The 22,365-nt window shown below is 37.2% G+C and overlaps 1 protein-coding gene across 1 annotated transcript in view; it reads left to right on the plus strand.

The window, feature by feature from the left end:
* The window catches only part of PRTG (protogenin), a 128,938-nt gene that overhangs the window by 50,520 nt on the left and 56,053 nt on the right, over positions 1–22,365 (plus strand). Inside the window, exons 3-11 of the mRNA XM_060096117.1 lie at positions 5,715–5,859; positions 7,595–7,728; positions 9,494–9,631; positions 9,893–10,051; positions 10,660–10,819; positions 11,632–11,879; positions 14,418–14,582; positions 17,822–18,127; positions 18,867–19,055. Coding sequence (XP_059952100.1) covers positions 5,715–5,859; positions 7,595–7,728; positions 9,494–9,631; positions 9,893–10,051; positions 10,660–10,819; positions 11,632–11,879; positions 14,418–14,582; positions 17,822–18,127; positions 18,867–19,055 — 1,644 coding nt within the window. The remainder of the gene's footprint in view (positions 1–5,714; positions 5,860–7,594; positions 7,729–9,493; positions 9,632–9,892; positions 10,052–10,659; positions 10,820–11,631; positions 11,880–14,417; positions 14,583–17,821; positions 18,128–18,866; positions 19,056–22,365) is intronic.

Here is a 22,365-nt window from a genome sequence, read left to right on the forward strand (position 1 = left end):
CAGTGGTGTGACCGACTGAGGTAGAGATACAGGCTCGGAGGAAAGAAGATGATTTCATTTGGGGCACGATGAGTTTGAAGTACGTTTTATAACTTCCAGGTGAAGAAGTCCAGTAGACAGTAGGAGCCATGGGTATGAAGCTCTGAGCATGGTGATCTAAGCTGGAGATGTAGTCTGGGGACTCCGAAGCAACAGATGGATGTAGTTGAAAACTGAAAGGGGATGAGATCACCCAAGGAGAATATGGAGAGAGAAAAGAACAGAGAACTCTAGAAGGGAGGGCAGGAGGAGGAAGGAGAGCCTCAGAGGGTATGAGAGAAATAGGAGTGCACAGTGTCATAGACACTGTTTCAATAAAATAATAGGGGAAGAAGGCAGATTAGATGTTTGAGGCATCGCATCAGAGAGGAAGAAGGGGAGACAGCTAGAATTGACTTTTTTTTTTTTTTTCTTTATGCGGTACGCGGGCCTCTCACTGTTGTGGCCTCTCCCAGTGCGCGGAGCACAGGCTCCGGATGCGCAGGCTCAGCGGCCATGGCTCACGGGCCCAGCCGCTCCGCGGCATGTGGGATCCTCCCGGACCAGGGCGCGGACCCATGTCCCCTGCACCGGCAGGCGGACTCTCAACCACTGCGCCACCAGGGAAGCCCAAACTGACTTTTTTTTTTTTTCTTTTTGCGGTATGCGGGCCTCTCACTGTTGTGGCCCCTCCCGTTGCGGAGCACAGGCTCCGGATGCGCAGGCCCAGCGGCCATGGCTCACGGGCCCAGCCGCTCCGCGGCATATGGGATCCTCCCAGACCGGGGCACGAACCCGTATCCCCCGCATCGGCAGGCGGACTCTCAACCACTGCGCCACCAGGGAGGCCCCAAACTGACTATTTTTTAGGGAAGTTTTGATGCCATGGGGAAGAGAGAGAGTGGATAGCTGCTCGAGGGATTTGTGTTCTAAAGATAGGCCTGGAGTTTTGTTCTCTTTGTGTTTTGAGTTTGGGAGAGAATCACTTTTTAAAAAAATATTCATTCATTCATTCATTCTGCTCTGGGTCTTAATTGCGGCATGTGGGGTCTTCCCTGTGGCATGTGGACTCTTAGTTGCGACACGCATGTGGGGTCTAGTTCTCCACCAGGGATAGAACCCAGGACCCCTCTGCATTGGGAGCGCAGAGTCTTACCCACTGGACCACCAGGGAAGTCCTTAATCACTTTTATAAGCTGAAGGAAGGAGTCAGGAGAAGAAGATTTTAAATATGCAGGAGAGAGAAATAAAAAACACAGATATATCAGGTTCCCAGAGGCGAGGGCAGAGGAAGCGGGTAGTACCCAGATGGAGGAGTTACAAAAGGAAAAAAGGAACTTATTTTTATGGTTGAGTCATGTTTGCCTCTTTCTCTTCAGTCTTAGAGGTACTGATGAAAATCCCAAGGAATATCTTGCTTCGTCTTCTCTGGGCAAAATCATTTTGCCAGCAGGTTGGTTCAGAAGAGACCAAGAAGTTAGACATGTTAAGTATAAAGGTGTTTTTGAGGATTAAAAAAAAGAAATCTTTATACAGTACTTGCTTCATAACTTGATGAAAACCAGAGTGGGATCAAGAAATAGTCTTACTTGATGGATGTATTAACTAACCTTATTGTGGTCGTCATTTCCCAATATATACGTGTATCAGACCTCAGACTTACACAGTGTTGTACACCTTAAACTTACACAATGCTGTTTATCAGTTATATCTCAATAAAGCTGGAAGGAGGGGGAAAGAAACTAGGTTAAAGATTGCCTAGGGCTGGGGTGGGGAGGGGGTGGGAAGATTAGGGAGTGATAACTGAAGGATATGGGATTTCTTTCTGAAGTGATGAAAATATTCTAGAATTGATTATGGGGATGGTCACAAGCTCTGTGAATATACTAAAACCCATCGAATTGTATACTTTCAATGGGTGAATTATGGAATGTAAATCACATGCAATGTGAATTATATCAGTAAAGTTGTTTCATACACTCACACACACACACACCACCAAAAATAAATAAATATCCTTGCTGTATTACAGGATACATCCATTTATGTTTTAGTTCTCAGACTTTTGTGACTCCAGAGTTCTAGCCCATTTGACCTAAAGTGCAAAATTAGTTTAGTTTTTATAGTAAAAAACGCTTAGGGGTTTCATAGACTTATTTGTCTGGGAAAGAGAGGGAATTGCTCAAAGTAAAGGTAGTGGTTCAGAGGCATCATATTGTTTGATTGATTAGATGAGATTCAGAGTGAAAACAACTCTGAAGTGCCTAAGTGGTTGGAGGGAAATTACTCAAGGCAACAGAGTGATTATATTTTTCTCAGTAATCTCAACACTGATAAAAAGTTTTATAATATATAAAAAGCCCTCACTATGTTGGTTTCTTTAATCTTTATAAAAATCCTTTAAGAGAGGAGGGACACATATTTGTCTCTAAAAATAATACACTGAAGTATGGGGGGTTGTTTAGAGTTATAGCAAACAAAATAATAAAAAGCGTTATTTTCTTCTCATCCCAAGCCTTGGTATTTATACCTGGGAAACTCTGTACATTTCTGGTTACTTTGTTTAAAGACCTAATAGAATTGGAAAACAGTTTTTAAATTTCAGTTTAATTCAACAAGTATTGTTTTAGTGCCAAGTCTGTGCCATTCATTGACTTAAGGGATCCTGCAAAGTATATGACCCACTACTCAGCCTCATTGAGCTCGGAGTGTAGAATGGGAGAAAGACTTGTGAATAACTGACTATAATACTGTGGGATAAAAGTAGCAATAAAGGTTTTACAGAAGTAGAGAAAAAGGTCAGGAACAGCTTCTCAAAGGTTCAGACAAGAGAACTAGGCTTTAAATGATAGGATTTCATCAGCTGGACAAAGAGACCTAGGATATTTGAAAGAGAAGGAAAGCTCATATAAATGCTCAGAAGTGTGAAATATAGTATATTCAGAGAATTAGAAATAGTTGTGTCCGTGGAACATAATTTCAAGTGGTTGAATACAAAGTGACAGAGTTTTGCAGGGACTAAATAATTCATCAGTAACACAAATCAAATTTGTATTTTATGACCATCACTCTGGAAGGTAACTCTGTTGTCAGGACAGATCTCACCTAAGACACTCCAGCAAGACTTCCAGGCAGTAGGTGATAAGGACCTGAATAAAAAAAGAGTACTATTAGGGATGGAGAGAAGTCAAATATGAGATGTATATTGATAGATAGAGATATGTCTCATATGTATGTGTATCAGATAAAACATACTGAATTAGGTGCTTGATTGATTGTAATGGGATAATGGAAGAAGAAATTGTTCAAATAGATGGGGTTGGAGGAACTACTGGTTTATGAAGAAAAGTTAACCTATATTAGATATTTCAATCTGGGGAGGTAAATGCTGGGAAAGAGTAAGATAAAAATTCCCACTTTGAAGTCTGTAAATTGAATATAGATGGGATTATCAATGACAACTAAAGCTAAAGGTCACCTCCTCACACATGGAAAAAATAAATATAGAATCAAGAGCAATTAATAATTCATAAAGCAGGCATTAAACTTTTCAAAACTTAGGTCTTAATTCCCCCGAAATATGAATATATTCGACAAAAGTTTAATTAAATGAAAGATAAGCTTACATTGTTATTTGTTTGTAAATAGATTAATATCCTAGTAAGTGATTACAGAAGCAATTAAAAAGAAAAACTATTGATTTTGAGAGTTTGGTGTTCTTGAATAGTGATTCTTAAACATTTTAGTCTCACTCTTTATATGCTTAAAACTTCTTGAGGACCTCAAAGAGCTTTTGTTTATATGGGTTATATCTATTGATACTTTATTATTAGAAATCGAAACTTAGAAATTTTAAAAATATTCATTAATTAATTTTGAAATGAAAACATTGATCAATTATATATTAACATATACATTTAATGAAAAGTAACTATTTTCCAAAACATTTTAGTGAGAGGAGTGACATTGTTTTACATTTGCCCAAATCTCTTTAATTAGCTTAATAGAAGACAGCTGGATTCTCACACTGCATTAGGTCTGTTGCTTTATCACCCATCATGTAGCTTCTGGAAACACTATATACTCAACAGAAATGAAAGTGAAAAAGGCAAAGGATGATTATCATAAAAATGCTTTTGACCTTGTGGATCCACTGACAACAGCAGTTTGAAAACCAGTGTTCTTAAAGAAGTAGGAATTTTTTGTTACCTACATAAATAAAGTATTAATTTACCCCCACTCCACCCTTGGAAGTTGATACTCCTAAGAATATTTTCATTTTATTCACTGACTTTGTTCCATACCTCTAAAGGCCCATGATTCATTTACAGATTAATGAAGTCAAGTCCAAGGCAGAATTTGTTAGTCTTCTGTGACCTTTTACCCTTCCCAGTCTAATGAAGCATAAGGCATCTAGCCCTTATTCCTTCTATTTTTCTTCATAATTTCTCATTTTATTGGTAAATTGTAAAGGCATATTTATTTTTTGAACTGGAGTTTGAGGATGGGGAGTAAGACTATCATTGGGGCCCTTTCTTTATATCCTGGGAGACTTCGTAGAGGGAAGGCAAGCTACACTATTACCTGGAGTCTGGACTCCATCAAAATGTGAAACCGTGGACATGATGACCAGTTCCTAGAGGCTTGTCTAGAATACTAAAGAAGAATTATCTAGAAAATATCAACATTTAAGACTTATTTAAGTCTAAAGATAGTCTCTCGAGTCTGTGTACCTTTTTATTCATCAGACACATCATTTGTCTTCACTCTTTCCTCTCTCATCCTGCTCCATCAATACCAACCTCATTTGATTCCAGACATGGAGTCACATGTCCGTCTAATAAGAACCAAGTCTCTTGTTTTCATTATACCTATAGAATCTCTCCATTCTCACTGCCACCACCCAGTTCTTTCATTTTGACTTAAACAGCCTGTTGGTCTGTTGATTTAAGGCTCTTTTTCTTCAATCCATCCTATCTAACAATACCTGATTAATTTTTCCCAGACACTACTGTTTTCATGACACTCCTTTGCTCAAAACTTTTCAGTGATGCCTTAATTTGTACCATGGTACAAATCTGTTTTATCTCTACTCTCCTTCCACTTTTCCATGAACCCTTTTTCTGATTTATTCTACAGTAGTTAGTCCTGGCTGTTACCGTAGAATCTTGTGAACGCAGGCTGCACATTTCTTACTTCTGTGCTTGCCTTCATGTTACTCCTTTAACCTGGAATGTCTTTTTTTTCTCCTTCCATCTAAACCCAAAGGGTTCTTCAAAACTCAATTCACAAGCAATCCCTGTAAAAGGTTTTTACCTGACTAATCTGTCTTTATTGATTTCCCTCTCCTCTGAAATACAATAGTGTTTGAGATTTGTACTACACAGCTTAGTATATCATTACATACCATTGGTAATTGCTTATTTTTGTTTCAGTTATATTAATTTTTTTCTGAAATAGATCTGAGTTTCTTGAGAATTTCATTTTGGGAAAAACCAAACTCCTTTAGCTGGACAACTGCCCAGTAGTATTTCTAAAATTATTCCTTAATTTCTCTTTGTGCTTGTTAAGTTGAGTTGGCCTTATGTCTGGGCAGGAGTTAAAGTTTGATAAATAATATCTAGCATAATGTTATTTCCAAGTATAGTATGATAGTGCAGGTACTTATTCTGAATTTGACAAACTTTATCTTATAGCTATTTCTGCATTTGAAGTTCAGCCAATTTCTACTGAGGTCCAAGAAGGTGGAGTTGCTAGATTTGCATGCAAGATTTCATCAAACCCTCCTGCAGTCATAACATGGGAATTAAATCGGACAACTCTACCTGTAACTATGGACAGGTAAATACAGCTTTTCTCTTTGAATATGATACAGGAATGACAAGGACTTCATCATAAAACTGTATATGGGGAAAGACCACTGTGGAGCTTATTTTCATTTATGGTAACAATAACCAATTTCTTAAAGACATTTCAAACTTAGGCAAAGAATTAGATCATCAGTCTCTGGTACATGGGGCATAGTTCCTGGTTTTTTGTTTCAGATCAGAATTCATATACTCTACCTTAGTGCTTTGTTCCTTTCCTCAAACATCTTTTCCAATCATGGGACCACCTGAGTACCTGGATGGCAGCCCAAGGATTTAGGAAGCTGAATTACACTTTTAGTGCTGGGGATAGTAGTGCTGGTGTAAGGGTCTCCCATATACGCAGTGGTGGTTGCCCACTTCCATCTCTGCCTTCTGCTTACCAACCCCCTCTACACTGCACACACACACACACACACACACACACACACACACACACACGCTCGTGTGCATACACACACCTAGTGCTCTGAAGGTGGTCGGAGTTTAGGGGTCAACTCGGCAGCAACTTCAAAAGTTTGATTCCAATCCTGATGAGTAGTAATATTCCTTAGGAGGCAAAAATCATTTGCTGAAATGGTAGAGAGAACTAAGATGGACAAAGTTATTCAAGGAAGAGCTTAAAAAAAAACTTACATTCAGATATATCTTGGAGAGTACATAGATATTAATAGGCAAAAAATCAGGTATTTGAAAAATATCATACTAAACTCTAGACCACCAGTTAGCTAAATGTAAGCTATAATGTCAAGTGAGATTCTGTGTAAAATTACACTGATAGATTTCCCAAATCACATAGAGCAGGGGTCCCCAACCCCCGGGCCATGGACTGTTACCTGCCCGTGGCCTGTTAGGAACCAGGCCGCACAGCAGGAGGTGAGCGGCAGGTGAGCAGCAAAGCTTCATCTGTATTTACAGCCGCTCCCCATGGCTCACATTACCGCCTGAGCTCCGCCTCCTGAGCAGCATTAGATTCCCATAGGAGCGCAAACCCTACTGTGAACTGCACATGCGAGGGATCTAGGTTGCACGTTCCTTATGAGAATCTACTGCCTGATGATCTGAGGTGGAGCCGAGGTGGTGATGCTGGCACTGGGGAGCAGCTGCAAATACAGATTATCATTAGCAGAGAGGTTTGGCTCCACAGAGACCATAATAAATCAGTTGCTTGCAGACTCATATCAGAACCCTGTCAGTGGCAAGTGACAATCAAGTTGCGTCTTACAGAGTAGACAGGACATAAGCAACACACTTCAGGTGTCACTGTCTCCCACCATCCCCAGATGGGACCATCTAGTTGCAGGAAAACAAGCTCAGGGCTCCCACTGATTTTGTATTATGGTGTGTTGTATAATTATTTAATTATATATTACAATGTAATAATAATAGAAATAAAGCACACAATAAATGTAACATGCTCGAATCATCCCTGGGGGGACTGGGGAAAAATTGTCTTCCACAAAACCCGTTCTTGGTGCCAAAAAGGTTGAGGACTGCTGAGATGCAGCATAATTACTTATGTTTTAGAGAGTTGTAGTAACCAAAATGAAAACAGTTGAATCAAGCTAATATTTTTAAAAGTCTTTAAAGTATTATTGCATCTGGGATTTTTAAAAGGTTGAGTATATGAATTCTTATCATAGAATATATGTTAAGATAAAATATAAAATCTACTACAGAGAGTTTAATCATCTTCCCTCTCATGACAGGGTAACTGCACTACCAACAGGAGTATTACAGATCTATGATGTTGACCAAAAAGATGCTGGAAATTACCGTTGTGTTGCTGCTACTGTAGCCCACAGACGTAAAAGTATGGAGGCCTCGCTCACAGTGATTCCAGGTACCACACATAAGTTGATTTTTCAGTTTTTAATTGGACCAGCTATTAATTTGCCTTCTCTGGCTATAATAGTATGCCATAAAGTAGTACTTTAATTACATTTAAATTTTATTGTTATCTATTTGGAAAATGATCATTTTTATCTATTTAAGCAACCTTCTTCTCAAACTAACTTGTTTTATATGTCAATGTCAACATCTTTAAGAAAGATTGAATTTTTGTTTTGTAAATACTTCATTTTTGTTTTTAATATATAAAATACAGAAAATCTCAAAAAAGAATAATAATCATCTATTTCCACTAAAATTGTCCATTGTCAATAAAAATACATTTGTTTCCAGTTTGGGTTTTTCTGTTTGTTGTTTTAAGAAAAATTATAATTTGCATTTGTAGAAATGATGCATGTTTTATTTTAAAGAGTAATGTCTATAAAAGTAAAATAATTTTTTTTACATTAAACAGTGTAAAAAGTACAAAGATATATTTTAAAAATGTCCCTAGTTCCATATCCAGAGATTATCACTGTTGACATTAAGTGAACATAATTTCATATATTTTGCCATTCATAAATATAGTTAGAAGGGAAACTAACTTGAGAGATGAATATGAAGAAAGAAATATTTATTTTATTAAAATGGAATTATACATAGATGCTAGTTTTTTTTGTTTTTTTTGGTTTTTTTTGTGGTACACGGGCCTCTCACTGCTGTGGCCTCTCCCATTGCGGAGCACAGGCTCCGGACGCGCAGGCCCAGCGGCCATGGCTCACGGGCCTAGCTGCTCTGCGGCATGTGGGATCTTCCCGGACCGGGACACAAACCCGCATCCCCTGCATCGGCAGGCGGACTCTCAACCACTGCGGGACTCTCAACCACTGCGCCACCAGGGAAGCCCATAGATTTTTATTTTTAAATAATTAAATTTGCTTGAATGTAGTGGAAGAAAACCAGACCTAAAGACATTGTTGAACTTCACATGAGTGTTTACGCTAAACAAGAGATATTACTTCCTAAAAGATCCTTTAAGACTAAAAATTTTTTCACAGAAACATTGAGACTGAAATTAAATTTTTAATGCCATGTTTTAATTTTAGGTGGTATCTATTAGCTTCTTGGTATGAAGCATAAAGACAAAAGCACTCTCACACTTCTTTGTTCTCCCCACTGTCACATAAATTCCTAACAAGATTAGTGAAAGCATTAAGTCAGTGTTTGAACCTCAATTAAAAGTGGATGATATGGAAACAACCTAAGTGTCCATCAACCAATGAATGGATAAATAAAATGTGTCTTATCCATTTAATTAAGTATTAATCTATTATTATTATTCAATAAAAAGAAATGAAGTACTGATACATACTACAGCTTAGATCAACCTTGAACATTATGTTAAGTGAAAAGCCAGTCCCAAAAGACCACATAATGTATGGTTCCTTTTTTATGAAATGTCTGGAATAGGCAAATCCAGAGACACAAAGTAGTTGTCAGGCTATGGGGAGAGGAGATTGGGGAGTGATTGCTGATGGGATGGAGTTTCTTTTTGGGGTGATGAAAATGTTTTAAAATTGATTATGGTAATAGTTGTATAACTCTGAAAGTACTAAAAACCATTGAATTATATACTTCAAATGGGTGAGTTATATCTCAATAAAGTTGTTTTCAAAAAAGAAAAAAGTGAAAAACTTCAGAACAGATATTTTAACTCATTTCATTCATTATATCTTATTTATAATTTTTTCTTACATCCTGCCTTTTCCATCTCAAAGGTAAGGAGTCTAAATCCTTCCACACACCAACCATTATAGCAGGTCCACAGAACATAACAACGTCTCTTCATCAGACTGTTATTTTAGAATGTGCGGCCACAGGAAATCCCAAACCAATCATTTCTTGGAGCCGTCTTGGTAAGTCTTAGGAAAAAAAAAAAGTCTTTTCCTTCAACTTTGTTCATACGGGAGAAACTGATAACATGTTTATTTTATATACAGCACATATGTTTGGCAATTATGTGGCTTTTAACTTTCTGGTATTTCAGTGTGTAGAGAAAAGTTTTAGCATAGAAAATTTTAGACTTTTTATGATAATGATTGTTTGAATAGTGATCTTTTGACAAATTTTAGATCACATGTTACATTGTTTTAACTGAAATGTTCTCTTTGAAATAGATCACAAGTCCATTGATGTCTTCAATACTCGGGTGCTTGGAAATGGTAATCTCATGATATCTGACATCAGGCTGCAACACGCTGGAGTATATGTTTGTCGGGCCACTACCCCGGGCACACGCAACTTTACAGTTGCCATGGCAACTTTAACTGTATTAGGTATGTTTTCTTTCCTTCTGCAATCAGGAGAATCTTACATTTTAACATTTGCTGTTTTATCTCGTAGCTTACTTCCACTTTTCTTGAATTTTGTAGTGTTGATATGAAATTGTAAACCAGTGATGAATTTTAGGAGGAAATTAAAGCCTTATGTTAAAATATAACTAGAATCACTCTGAAGTTACCATCCTGTTTGCTTTTGTAACATTATGGTCCTTCTTAGTTAATTTAAGCTTCCTTTTTAATTTCTTTCTCACCCACCTACAAATTCATATACCCATTGACCAGTCTAAGATTTTAATCTATTGTCTCCATGCATTCACAAGTGGCTGTATATTGGGCTTGGTTAAGTTAGGATTATGGCACACATATTTTTAGTGTGTTCGTATAGATGGTGTCAATGGGGAAAGCCTGGGGAAAGTGGACATTAACTGAGCAATGCAGAGAAAAGGCATCTGGAGAGATAGATAGATGTAGAGTGTAGACAGGAAGCTCAGAATGTCAAATATTTTCAGGGGTGGGACTTGCGTCACTTGCTGTACTCTTCCTTGACTCTATATCATTCCTGTTTGGACCACAAAAATATTTTCTTTTTTCTTTAAAAATAGCTCCTCCTTCATTTGTCGAATGGCCAGAAAGTTTAACGAGACCTCGAGCTGGTACTGCTCGATTTGTATGTCAGGCAGAAGGAATCCCCTCACCCAAAATGTCATGGTTGAAAAACGGAAGGAAGATACATTCAAATGGTAGAATTAAAATGTACAACAGGTGGGCTAAGTCACTTTGCTACTATTTTAGATAAGATATAATGGCTTTAGTAATTCTTATGTGAAACGGTTATAGTTATAATATCAAATACCTAAATTATCCTGGTATTTTAAACTGAAGTAAAATCAATAAGAAATTAACTTAAGACTGTAATATCAGCACGTCAAAAATCCTTTTGTATTTTATATGTGGATCGTGGAAGTGGTAGATTATAATGAAATGAATGTTGGAACAGTTCCCCAGACCTGGGTTCTGGTCCTGGTAAACCACCAGCTAAGTTATTAGCAAGCATGTTAACCCTTTGGAGTCTCAGTTCCTTGTTCCATAAAGTGAGGAATTTAGAAGGAAATAATTAAGTCTCTAAGAGTTCCTCCACAGTTCAAACTTAATGATTTTAAGAACTCATTTTTATTAGTATAAATATGAATCTTCTTGTATCACTCTTGTATGTTGAACAAAACTTTTGAACATTTTTGTTGACCTGAATTTTATGTAACATTGCAATGTTATAGAAATTTAGATGCTACTACAGATTAATATACTTTCTTAATAAAAGCCAAATTTTAAAAAAGAGATTAAGCTGTCACCTAAAGCAAACAGGATTTGGATATCACAAGTACTTATTTATATAGACTCAGAAAATAAGAGTAATTTTAAGCAATTCATATAGATTTTTTTAGTAGGGCTGGTCACACAGTTTTTTGTTCTTAATAACTTGTTTTTTAAAATTAAGAGTGCACTTAGTAATAGCTTAACTTAATTTTTATGTCATCCTTAGAATTTTCATTGAAATAATTTTTTTCTTTCCTCAGTAAATTGGTAATTAACCAGATTATTCCTGAAGATGATGCTATTTATCAGTGCATGGCTGAGAACAGCCAAGGATCTATTTTATCTAGAGCCAGACTGACTGTAGTAATGTCAGAAGACAGACCCAGTGCTCCCTATAACGTGCATGCTGAAACCATGTCAAGTTCAGCCATCCTTTTAGCTTGGGAGAGGCCACTTTATAATTCAGACAAAGTCATCGCTTATTCTGTGCACTACATGAAAGCAGAAGGTAAGCAATTTGAGTACTTTTTATTTTTATGTGCTATTTACTGTCAGGGATTTGTTTTCAATATAAATGATGTCTCACATAATCCACAAAATATTTTTAAAGTTCTATGGCATTTACCTCTTTTAATAAAGTAATTACTATATCACCTGTGTATAAATTTTTTTGTAAAATTTTGTATTGTTGTATACTTTATGTATATAAGTATAGTTTAAGATTTTCTGTTTAGAAATAAGTACCATCTCTGCCTGCTAAAAGTTAGAGTAGTGTACTTACGAATTTCGTTTCAGCCGAGATGTAAATTCCTTACCTAAGACTTAAATATATCAATTTAAGTATGCAGTTACATAGGAACAATGGTACAACTGCTTAATAAAATAATAAGGTGAACTGTAGTCACTATAGCATGTTATTTTTAAAGGGGAATGTAAACATTTTCAGATTCCCCGTAATATGATTTTATATATTTTGATTATTTTCTGAAATCTCATAGAACTCTCTAAAAATTGAGCAGGACACTCTTTATTGATATCTCATTTATTATATAAAAGTAGATATCAAGTCTTTCTTAAAAATTTTATTCAGTTCCATTTCTGGAATCTTTTTTATCCTCATATTTTCTTTTTTTTTTTTTTTTTTTTTGCGGTATGCGGGCCTCTCACTGTTGTGGCCTCCCCCGTTGCGGAGCGCAGGCTCCGGACGCGCAGGCCCAGCGGCCACGGCCCACGGGCCCAGCCGCTCCGCGGCATATGGGATCCTCCCAGACCGGGGCATGAACCCGTATCCCCTGCATCGGCAGGCGGACTCCCAACCACTTGCGCCACCAGGGAGGCCCTATCCTCATATTTTCTTTTGGCAAAAATTTAGAGGAAAAGGAAAAACTAGTTATAAATCCTAGAGATTTCACTATTGATTTCTCATGGAAACAATGGCAGAGGTTTACAGATTTTAGTTGTATACAAAACAGCCTAGGGCTTCCCTGGTGGCGCAGTGGTTGAGAGTCCGCCTGCCGATGCAGGGGACACGGGTTCGTGCCCCGATCCCGGAAGATCCCACATGCCGCGGAGCGGCTGGGCCCGCGAGCCATGGCCGCGGAGCCTGTGTGTCCGGAGCCTGTGCTCCGCAACGGGAGAGGCCACAGCAGTGAGAGGCCCGCGTACAGAAAAAAAAAAAAAAAAAAAAAAAAAAAACAGCCTACTTTTTATGTGATAGACATTCCAAAGAAATTCAGATACCCAGAGAATGGTGATCTAATAAAATTGTCTGTAGAAACAGGTGGTTTGTTGTTGTTTGTTTTTTGTACTTTGAAGTAGTATTTTGAAAAGGAGTATTTTGAATTTCAATCAGGGGTCATGGTAGCAAGAAGAATGAAAGTCTGTTAACTGAGCACGTTGGAGTATGTTAATTCCCTTTTTAATGATTTAAGAAGGTAAAAGGAATGCTGGTTTTGGTGGAGACCACTCTTGTTCGCTATTATGGTTGTTTCATTAGAGCCCTCCACATGCGGCTCAGTGGTCTATTCAAAGGCAGAACAAGGCTTTTTAATTCGAACTCAAGGACCTTGTTTGGTAGGTCAGAAATCGTACTATGCAGTTCCTAATTAACGAACCATTAGCTAGTCTGTTGTGAAATGCCTGTAATCTTGTCTAATTAAAATGCTATCAAGTTAATTCAGAAATGTGGGAAAACTTAATAGTGGAATTTGCCTTCTGTTTTGTTTATAAATCCAGTGTGGAGAGAAGGGGCTCCATCCTTAGAGAGTCTTGATTAAGTTGACGTGCATTTACTGTGAATTGTTCACAAAGCACAGTAGCTGCCAGTGCTCTTGTTCCACTTTACAAGTTTACTCTGTAGGAATTAAATCCCACAAAGACAAATCCTCTTCTATACCTTGCTATGCATATTTTATTAGGAATTGCTGAGAATTTTTTTCCTCTCTAGGGGGGAAAAAAAAACCTCATTGTGGAAAAAAACATTTTGAAGGACATTCTGTGCCTCCCAGTTCTTTTGCTTTCAATATAAGTAAAAAGAACAACTTGTGTCAGTCAAATTTAATAGAATCTCTAGGGGCAAAATGAGATCTTTTGCAGGACAACTTTTGGTTTGGTTTGTTTTTATAACGAGTAGAGCCATTACATTCCCTGCTGTCTCTCCATTTATGTTTAAAAGAAAAAGGAAACCATGAGTTTAAGCAAGTAAACTTTACACTGTTAATGAACTACAGTATTCTGTAGCGTTAAACTCTGTTGTGTTACTGCTGTACATTGTCTCTGCTGTGGGTTTTGACTAGATGTTAAGTGATGTTTAGAGAAGATTAATTGTTTTCAGTTTGATTTATTCAGGAAAAATTCAAACTAGTAATTTGTAACAAGACATGGTTACTTTTAGAAAATAAAAATCTTCCTATTCACATTTTTTAAAGGGTCACAAAAGATAACACAGATCCAAGGATCAGTGTTTTATAGTGGAAGAAAATAGTAATGGTCTTGTTAATTTTATTTTGAATATTCATAATTTTTAGACACTGATTCCTTAACCTAGGTTTAAACAATGAAGAGTATCAAGTAGTCATCGGAAATGACACAACTCATTATCTTATTGATGACTTGGAACCTGCCAGCAATTATACTTTCTACATTGTGGCTTATATGCCAATGGGAGCCAGCCAGATGTCCGACCACGTGACACAGAACACTTTAGAGGATGGTAAGAAAATGTGACTCTAGGTCATCTCAGCATTAACAGTAATATGCTTTATCACTTTCAGTGAATATGTGTTCTAACTCAGAGAAAATATCCTGGTTTTGGTTTAAAAACAAAAACAAAAGCAAATGTGATAACCAGCAGGCTAATTTACCATTTCAAATCTTACTCTCAATTTTTGGCAGTAAAATGATGAAGAGCACTTTCATTTATAATTCGTAATACAAATTTTAATAACAAAATTGTCCTTCTGTTTCTTCAAGTTCCTGGTTTAAATTGTAAATGCGTTGCAGGGTTTTTGGTTTGTTTTCTTTTCTTTACTGAGGAGAACAAAATGTGAGATTCTCTAGGCGGGAAAAAATATAATGACAGTTACATATTGAGTGTATGTAATGACTGGAGGTCAGAGGCATTGGACTTCTGAAACTGGGAGTTTAAGAAGTTTAGTACTTGTCAGTTAAAAAAATTCTTATAAAATCAGATAGCAGTTAGTTTATTTTTAGATACATTGTGCTTATTCTGCATAAGCAGGAAAGTATTGCCTGTTCAGTTTGTTACCTGGGGTTGGAAATTGAGTTGCTGTCCTTTTGAGGGCAGGCCTCCATATACTCTTACAGCGGTGGGAAATTCTATCCATTAAAATAGTCCTGGAGAACTGTTTCTCCTCCTCTGACTCTTCATCTCTCTCTTCAGGGCCTCTCCATGGCCCATGTTTGTACTCTGCAGTGTGAAAGGGGGATTGTTTAACATATACTTAATTATACTATTCTACCTTTACAAATGTTTTTGCATCCTCAAGAAATGGTCCACCTTTAGTTTTCAAAACATTTTTATTTAAATGATTCTCACAACTTTTTCTTTGTCCATTTGGTCCCAGATCTATTATATCTCTATACTACTACTTGTGTAAATGTTTATAAATTCAGACCTTTACTAAATGAAAAATTGTCATTGATCTGGATGCTGAATTCCACATTTCAGTTTTTGTTTAAGAGTCTGTTCCATTTTAGAGTGAACCATGACCTCTCTGGTTACCTAATTACATTTAACAACCTCTGACATGCATATCTAAGGTGAAACACAGACTGGTGTTTGTTGTAGTTGTTTTGGGTTTATTTGGTATATGAGGTGTATTCCCACATACCCTTCAAGAAAATGTGTCTTAGCATAGCAAGCTACTGGTTAAAGCTTGCCAATTCCAATTAAGTTGTGATCTCAAAGTTTTTCTCCTTTTAAACCTTTCCTTATTCTGCAACTTTTTTGTTTAATTTTCATTTTGTTTTCTGGATAACATACAGACTTCTGACACTGCTTTTCAATTTTCTGTATCAGTATTCCCCCATTTCCTCAGCCTGTACTTCTCAGACTGAGATGTGTGGGTCTCCTAGTGTGCACGTCAGATACAACTAACACTTTTGGAGTGTCTAACACTGCCTGTTCTAAAAACATTCCCACCATTTATATCCTTTAATCCCTACATAACCCTATGATAGAAGAACATTTTTATGTAAGAGATAGTAGGGTGTAGGGGATAAGAATATAGGCTCTAGATCTACTTCTTCACTTACAAGCTGTGTGACCTTGGGTAAGTGATTTGACTTCTTTGTACCTCAGTTTCCTCAGCTATAAAGTAGAAATGATAATGGCACTTTCTTCATTGGGTTTTTGTGAGAATTCATGAGTTCATACACATAAAGGACTCAGAAATGCTTGATTGGTTTTCCCTTTCCTACCTATTATTTCATTCATTCAACAAATATTTATTGAGTACATGCTATGTGTTATTCAGTATTTAATAGTGAATGAAAGAGACAAAAGATTGTCCCATACCTTGTGGAGCTTACTTTCTGTTGTGGGAGAAGGGACGGAGGAACAAGAAATAAGATAAACATCAATGATATGCTCTGTTAGATAGTAATAAGTGTTGAGGAGAAGGGGAAAAAGCAGGGAGAGGGGTAAGGCTTTAGACAGAGATACCTCATGTAATAGGTGATACTTGAAGACCTGGAGGAAATGAAAATGAGGGAGCTGGCTAGGCAGATGACTGGGGGACGTGAATTCTAAGAAAGGACATGGAAATTGCTAAGGGCCTGAAGCACAAGCATGGCTGGACTGGAGGGAACAAGCAGAAAGCAGTAGGAGATGAGGCACAGAATGAATGAGGAACCAACCATATAAGTAGGTAGGGCTGTGTATGAATCCATAATGAGGACTCTGGCTTTTACTGTGAGTGAAATGGGCGCTATTTTGAGCAGAAGAGTGACAAGATCCGACTTGCAATTTAACAGCAAAATGTATTGGAGACTAGGTGCTGAAGAAGAGGGCAGAGGCAGGGAAATCTGTCAGGAGCCTATTGCAACAAAACAGGCTAAGGGTGATGGTGCAGGGACCAAGGGGGTGGCCGTGTGAGTAGTAGAGTCATAGGATTGAATGTGGAGAGTGTATGGAGGAGTCAAGGGTGACACCAAGGTTTTTGTCTTGAGCAGTTGGACAAATAATTGCCATTACTTGAGGTAGGAAAGCCTGTAGAAGAAGCTATTCTTTTCATCCCCATTTTGTATATGAAGAAACCTAGACACAGAGAAATTAATTTGGCCAAGATCACACACAGACAGTAGTAACTGATATAACAGGGAATCAGTTACACAGAGACTAACTCCAGAACCCATCTTAGCTCTTAATATTAGACTGCCTCCCAGTATACTTGGCTCCTTTTCCTGGACTGCCTGTTGTATTCAAATTATTTACAGGGAAAACATTGTTTTCATATTAAGCACCATATATTATAATTAGGAATACAAAATTCACACTAATTTTTAAGATACAACTCTTATTAAACACTTAAAATTATTTGTTAGGTTATAACCCTGGTGTCCTAAGCTTCTCCATTCTTGTGTAGTTCTCTCTTCCTTGTTTTAAGGCATTTTGGTAGGGTTACTGAGAAGTATTCTCATATTAAGTAAGTTCATATTAATCCCAAACAACATCAGAACAGTCACAACAACAACAGTGAAAACCTTGCTTTCTTTGGTTCTCTATATCGGATCCTCCCTCATTATTTTTTCCTTCCTTTTTCTGGTTTGTACTCTGCTTGACTGGAAACCTCAGCTAGGGCTGAAAGTATCTCTCTCTCCTTTGTTATGTGATGTGTTGCTGTTAAAATACTTCAATAAATACTGGTGTGCTAGTTGACAATTTTGATTCTAAATATTTATAAGCAACCTGTTTTCTTGTATGACTAGTTCCCCTGAGACCTCCTGAAATTAGTTTGACAAGTCGAAGTCCCACCGATATCCTCGTCTCCTGGCTGCCAATCCCAGCCAAGTATCGGCGGGGCCAGGTGGTCCTCTACCGCCTGTCCTTCCGCCTGAGTACTGACAACTCCATCCACGTTCTGGAGCTCCCGGGGACCACTCATGAGCACCTGTTAGAGGGCCTGAAGCCTGACAGTGTCTACCTGGTGCGGATTACTGCTGCCACCAGAGTGGGGCTGGGAGAGTCTTCGGTATGGACCTCACACAGGACACCCAAAGCTACAAGCGTGAAAGGTAAATGTTGACTACTGAGGAAGAATGGCACAGTATTTTTCTTTTGTTTTCTTATCTAACTTATGTTTATATTTTAAAATTTTGTCTTATGAATTAAAGTATTCCATCGATCATGGGCTTAATTGAAAAAAATTTTAAAGTTTCTATTGAGTAGTTGCTTTTTGCATGGAGCCTCATTAGTGTGTAAAACTTTTGGTTACTCTATGTTTACTTAGCAGATCCTTCAAAGACAGATGGGTCCAAATCAAATTGAATTACCAGAAGTTATATATTAATAGAGACCTAATTAATATCATTGCCATATATATTTTTTTAAATCATCAGTTTAATAGAAAAACCGTAATACTAGGAAGTTCCAGACCCGCCTCCTCTTTTACTAATGTGGAATGTAACATGACTGGGCTTTTTCTTGTTAATTGATTAATAATAATGCCTGTTCTATCACAGGGGAATATTGGATGGTCAAAATTAGGAAACACATATTGCTTCTTTGAAAAAACTTTAAATACACATGTAATTTTGTTCTTATTTATATACCTTAGTTTTTTAAGTAGTATTTTATATTTTTAATTCTGTCTCAAAATTTAATATCATTGTGGAATTTTTAATATTAAGGTAAAGTATAATTGTTGGAATTGAATTTTTATGCAACTGTTGGTTTAAAACAGAGAGAGCCATATACTATCCTGTGTTTTCATGTGCATTACGAGTTTCTTATTCATCTGGTGAATTTTTCTAGCCCCTAAGTCTCCAGAGTTACATTTGGAGCCTCTGAATTGTACCACCATTTCTGTAAAGTGGCAACAAGATGCTGAGGACACAGCAACCATTCAGGGCTACAAGCTGTACTACAGAGAAGAAGGGCAGCAGGAGAATGGACCCATTTTCTTAGCCACCAGTGACCTTCTCTATACTCTCGGTGGTTTAGGTGAGTGAACCTGTACTGTGTTTTTCCTTTTTCCCTTCCTCCCTGACCAATTGGGAAGAAAGTTATAGGATATAAGGCAGAAGTAATGACTTAATGGTAAAAAGAAAAGAATTGACCCTGCTGCATCATTGTGCATATTCTACTGCTTAAGTCAGTGAATGGTCCTTGACTCACCATCGTGAGTGAATCGGTACAATGTCAGATAACCAGGTTATCTTTCTATCTTCTCCCCACCTTTGGGCATCGATTTTCTTTCTAAAGTTCACTTCTGGTGGAGTGAGATCCTGATCAATTCTTGTGACTGTGTGGTGGATGTAGAATAGAAATGTAAAATTAGGAATATCACCAAATGATCAGATAATACACAATAATTTAAGTTTAACTTAGAAATTGCCGGAGAGTGCCAGGTAGGTGTATTATTTTGCATGTGTGAAAGATGTGTAAATTTTGTACAAAATAATGCTCTTACATATGACCCATGTAACTGTAAATATTTACTTTATGTAGTTCTAACCTAGAAACGCTAAAGAAAAAGCACTTAATTTTGTGTTTGGGTTCATCAGAGTTCTGAAAGACATTTTTATTCCCTATTCATCCTATCTTTGCACAGTGAAAGGATTTCATGATGAAAACATGTTTAGTAGAAAGTAAAGACATAACTACAGTAAATGCGTGAGCATAAATGTACTCAAGGTGTAGAATGCACTCTTAGCTATTTGTTGCTTGTGAGTAGATTTTTACCCTTAAGCACAAAGCAGCATCAACTAAATTCCTACTGGATTGTTATCACACCTTCTGCACATAGTGGAAATTTACAAGCACTCTGGCTTTCCCTGTAACAGACTGCCCTTTGGAGTGCAGGAAGGGAAGAGGCACAGGGGTCCCACAGGGGACTGCTTCATTTTTTTCCCCTGGCCTCACGGCACAAGCTGTGAGAACAACATTAGACCCAAATCCCTGTGCAGTAAGAAGCAGTGGTGGGAATCTGTTTTCAGACCCAGGGACGCAGAACCCCATCTTCCAGTTCTTTGCCGTAATATTTCAGGTGCCGTTTTGCTTGTAATCTTGTTGTGTTGGATTTAATTGAATCTGCATTAGGTTAAATAAGTTTCACAGTTGATCCCTGTCACACAGCTTTATAAAGGACAAGGAGAAGTTACATGTGTTCCAGGGTGACCTTCCTTAAGCCATTGATACTCAGATGACGTTAGCCCAACCTACTGTCAGCTATTCAGCAGCATTTATTTCTAGCCATGCCTTCTCAGGGTGCCCTCCCTTTCCACATGCATGTCATTTAATCAAGAAAATTTTAGTCAGTATCAAGTAAGAAACAGGATTTGAGACAATTTTTGATGAAAAATCATACATCAAACTCAGTACCTCCAATTTCTTCCCTGATAGGGAAGTATACATACATTGAAGATAACAAAACAGTAGATTGTTAGACAAGTCTTACTGAACATATAGGTAGCTTATTCTAAACAGATGAATAATTTATTAGAAAAAAACAAAAGACTGCTGTGCTTGTGAAAAGTTTAGAGAAACATTAAAACTTAGCCAATTAAAAACAATTCTTTAAAATTTAAAAATTTTCTACAGATGGCATATATATGAAGAAGATCCATTGATTTTTGTTGAAATTTTTTGTAATCTCTGAATAATAGCTTTCCATCCTATATACCTTTATTTCTTCCTATGTTTTAAAAATAAATAGCATATATTTACTGCCTGTGTTTTTATGTCATAAAATCCTTTGCATGTGCCATTTGCAAAGGATTTAAAATCATTTTATAGTGCATAAAAGTAGGAAATGATTTTGTTATACTCAATATACCCCGTCTATTAAAATAGCCGCGTGTCTCCTGACTGGAGTCAGACTGAGTGGCTGGAGGAATTGCAGTGCAGGGTTGCAGAGTACTCTCTCACAGCTGTAGGGCTTTCTTGTTAGATGGCCCGTTCCATACCCCTGGAGTTGCCGTGTCCAGGGCTGTATTGGCTGACTGGCAATGATGCAGTTGTGTGGATTAAAGCACTGTGCAGCTTTTGACTAGATCACCTTTAAGATGCCTTCTAATCTTGAGAGCCCTAGGGTCTCATCTTCCTTTTCTAGAAAGTCACTCTTGGGGCCTAGCCAAGCTTACAGCAAGCTAATGGGTTTAACCTGCTAAGCAGGCAAGTGTTAACAGCTCTCACTCCTTTCCGTCTTACTTTTGGCTGTTGGGAGAGCAGTATGTTCTATTAACTGGACAGCTGACCATCTGTGACCATTTTTAGCGAGAGCATCTGGTGGTAGCTGCCTGTTTAACAGTGTGTGATGTGTCTAGAGGGCAGTAGGTTAAGGGAACCCTATCTGTGTCTTACATGGTGAATACTTGCTTTTACTGAGCTTTTGCACATTAAAGATACTCTAACCGGAACTAGATTTACTAAGTGGGCTTGGAAATGAAATTTAAATGCTTTTGTTTGCTGATTCAGTGTCAATTTGAGTAGGAAACTGATGTCTCAAAATTTCATTTTCATACTAATCCCCTTTCTGATGCCCTTTTTGTTTCCACTTCAGGTAATGAAGTTTTCAATAAAATATGTTTTGGGGACACATTCTCCTTAGTAATACATACAGTTCTTTGTTTCTGAAAGAAAGAAATAGGTGAATGAGTTCATATATTTCAATTCATTTAACAAGCATTTTAAATTCTTTTTTAAGTAAGGCATTATAGCACTGGATTTAAAAAATGTAACAGATGTGACCACTGCTAAAAACAAGGATTAAACCAAAAGATTAAGTTGAATCACTTGTCCAGTTTTCTCCCAAATTTCTGATTAACTAAATTTAACTGTACTTAGTAATGAAAGTTATTTTAGAACATTTTACTGTAAACCCTCAAAGCTCTATTCCCTGAGATGTAGAATGTTTTGTTTTTTCAAGTGGCTAAAAAAGGCTCTTGTGTCTTTATTAGTATAATATAAATATTGACAGAGCAGTGGAAGTATTTTTGACGTTGCTAGTTTGTTTTAGTTTAATGATTTTAATATATACAGTTTGATTTTATTGGAAGTGGTTTACTTTGGGGGAGTTGGATAAAAAGCACTAGGCTTGTGATTTAATGTTTATGTGATTTGTTCTAAATTGTGGTTTGCGGTTTTCTTCAAGATTTTGCATTTTCGTAGTAATTATTTTCACTTAGTTTTTTTCTTTGGCACTTTCAGTGTTTAGTTCAGTTTTAAATAGAATTTTTAAATGTTTGTTCCATTCATCACACAACAAACAGAAGCAAAATTAATAGCACACTTGTATTCCCTGATAATAGAC

The sequence above is a fragment of the Mesoplodon densirostris genome, chromosome 4 (assembly GCF_025265405.1).
Source record: "Mesoplodon densirostris isolate mMesDen1 chromosome 4, mMesDen1 primary haplotype, whole genome shotgun sequence".
NCBI lineage: Eukaryota > Metazoa > Chordata > Mammalia > Artiodactyla > Ziphiidae > Mesoplodon > Mesoplodon densirostris.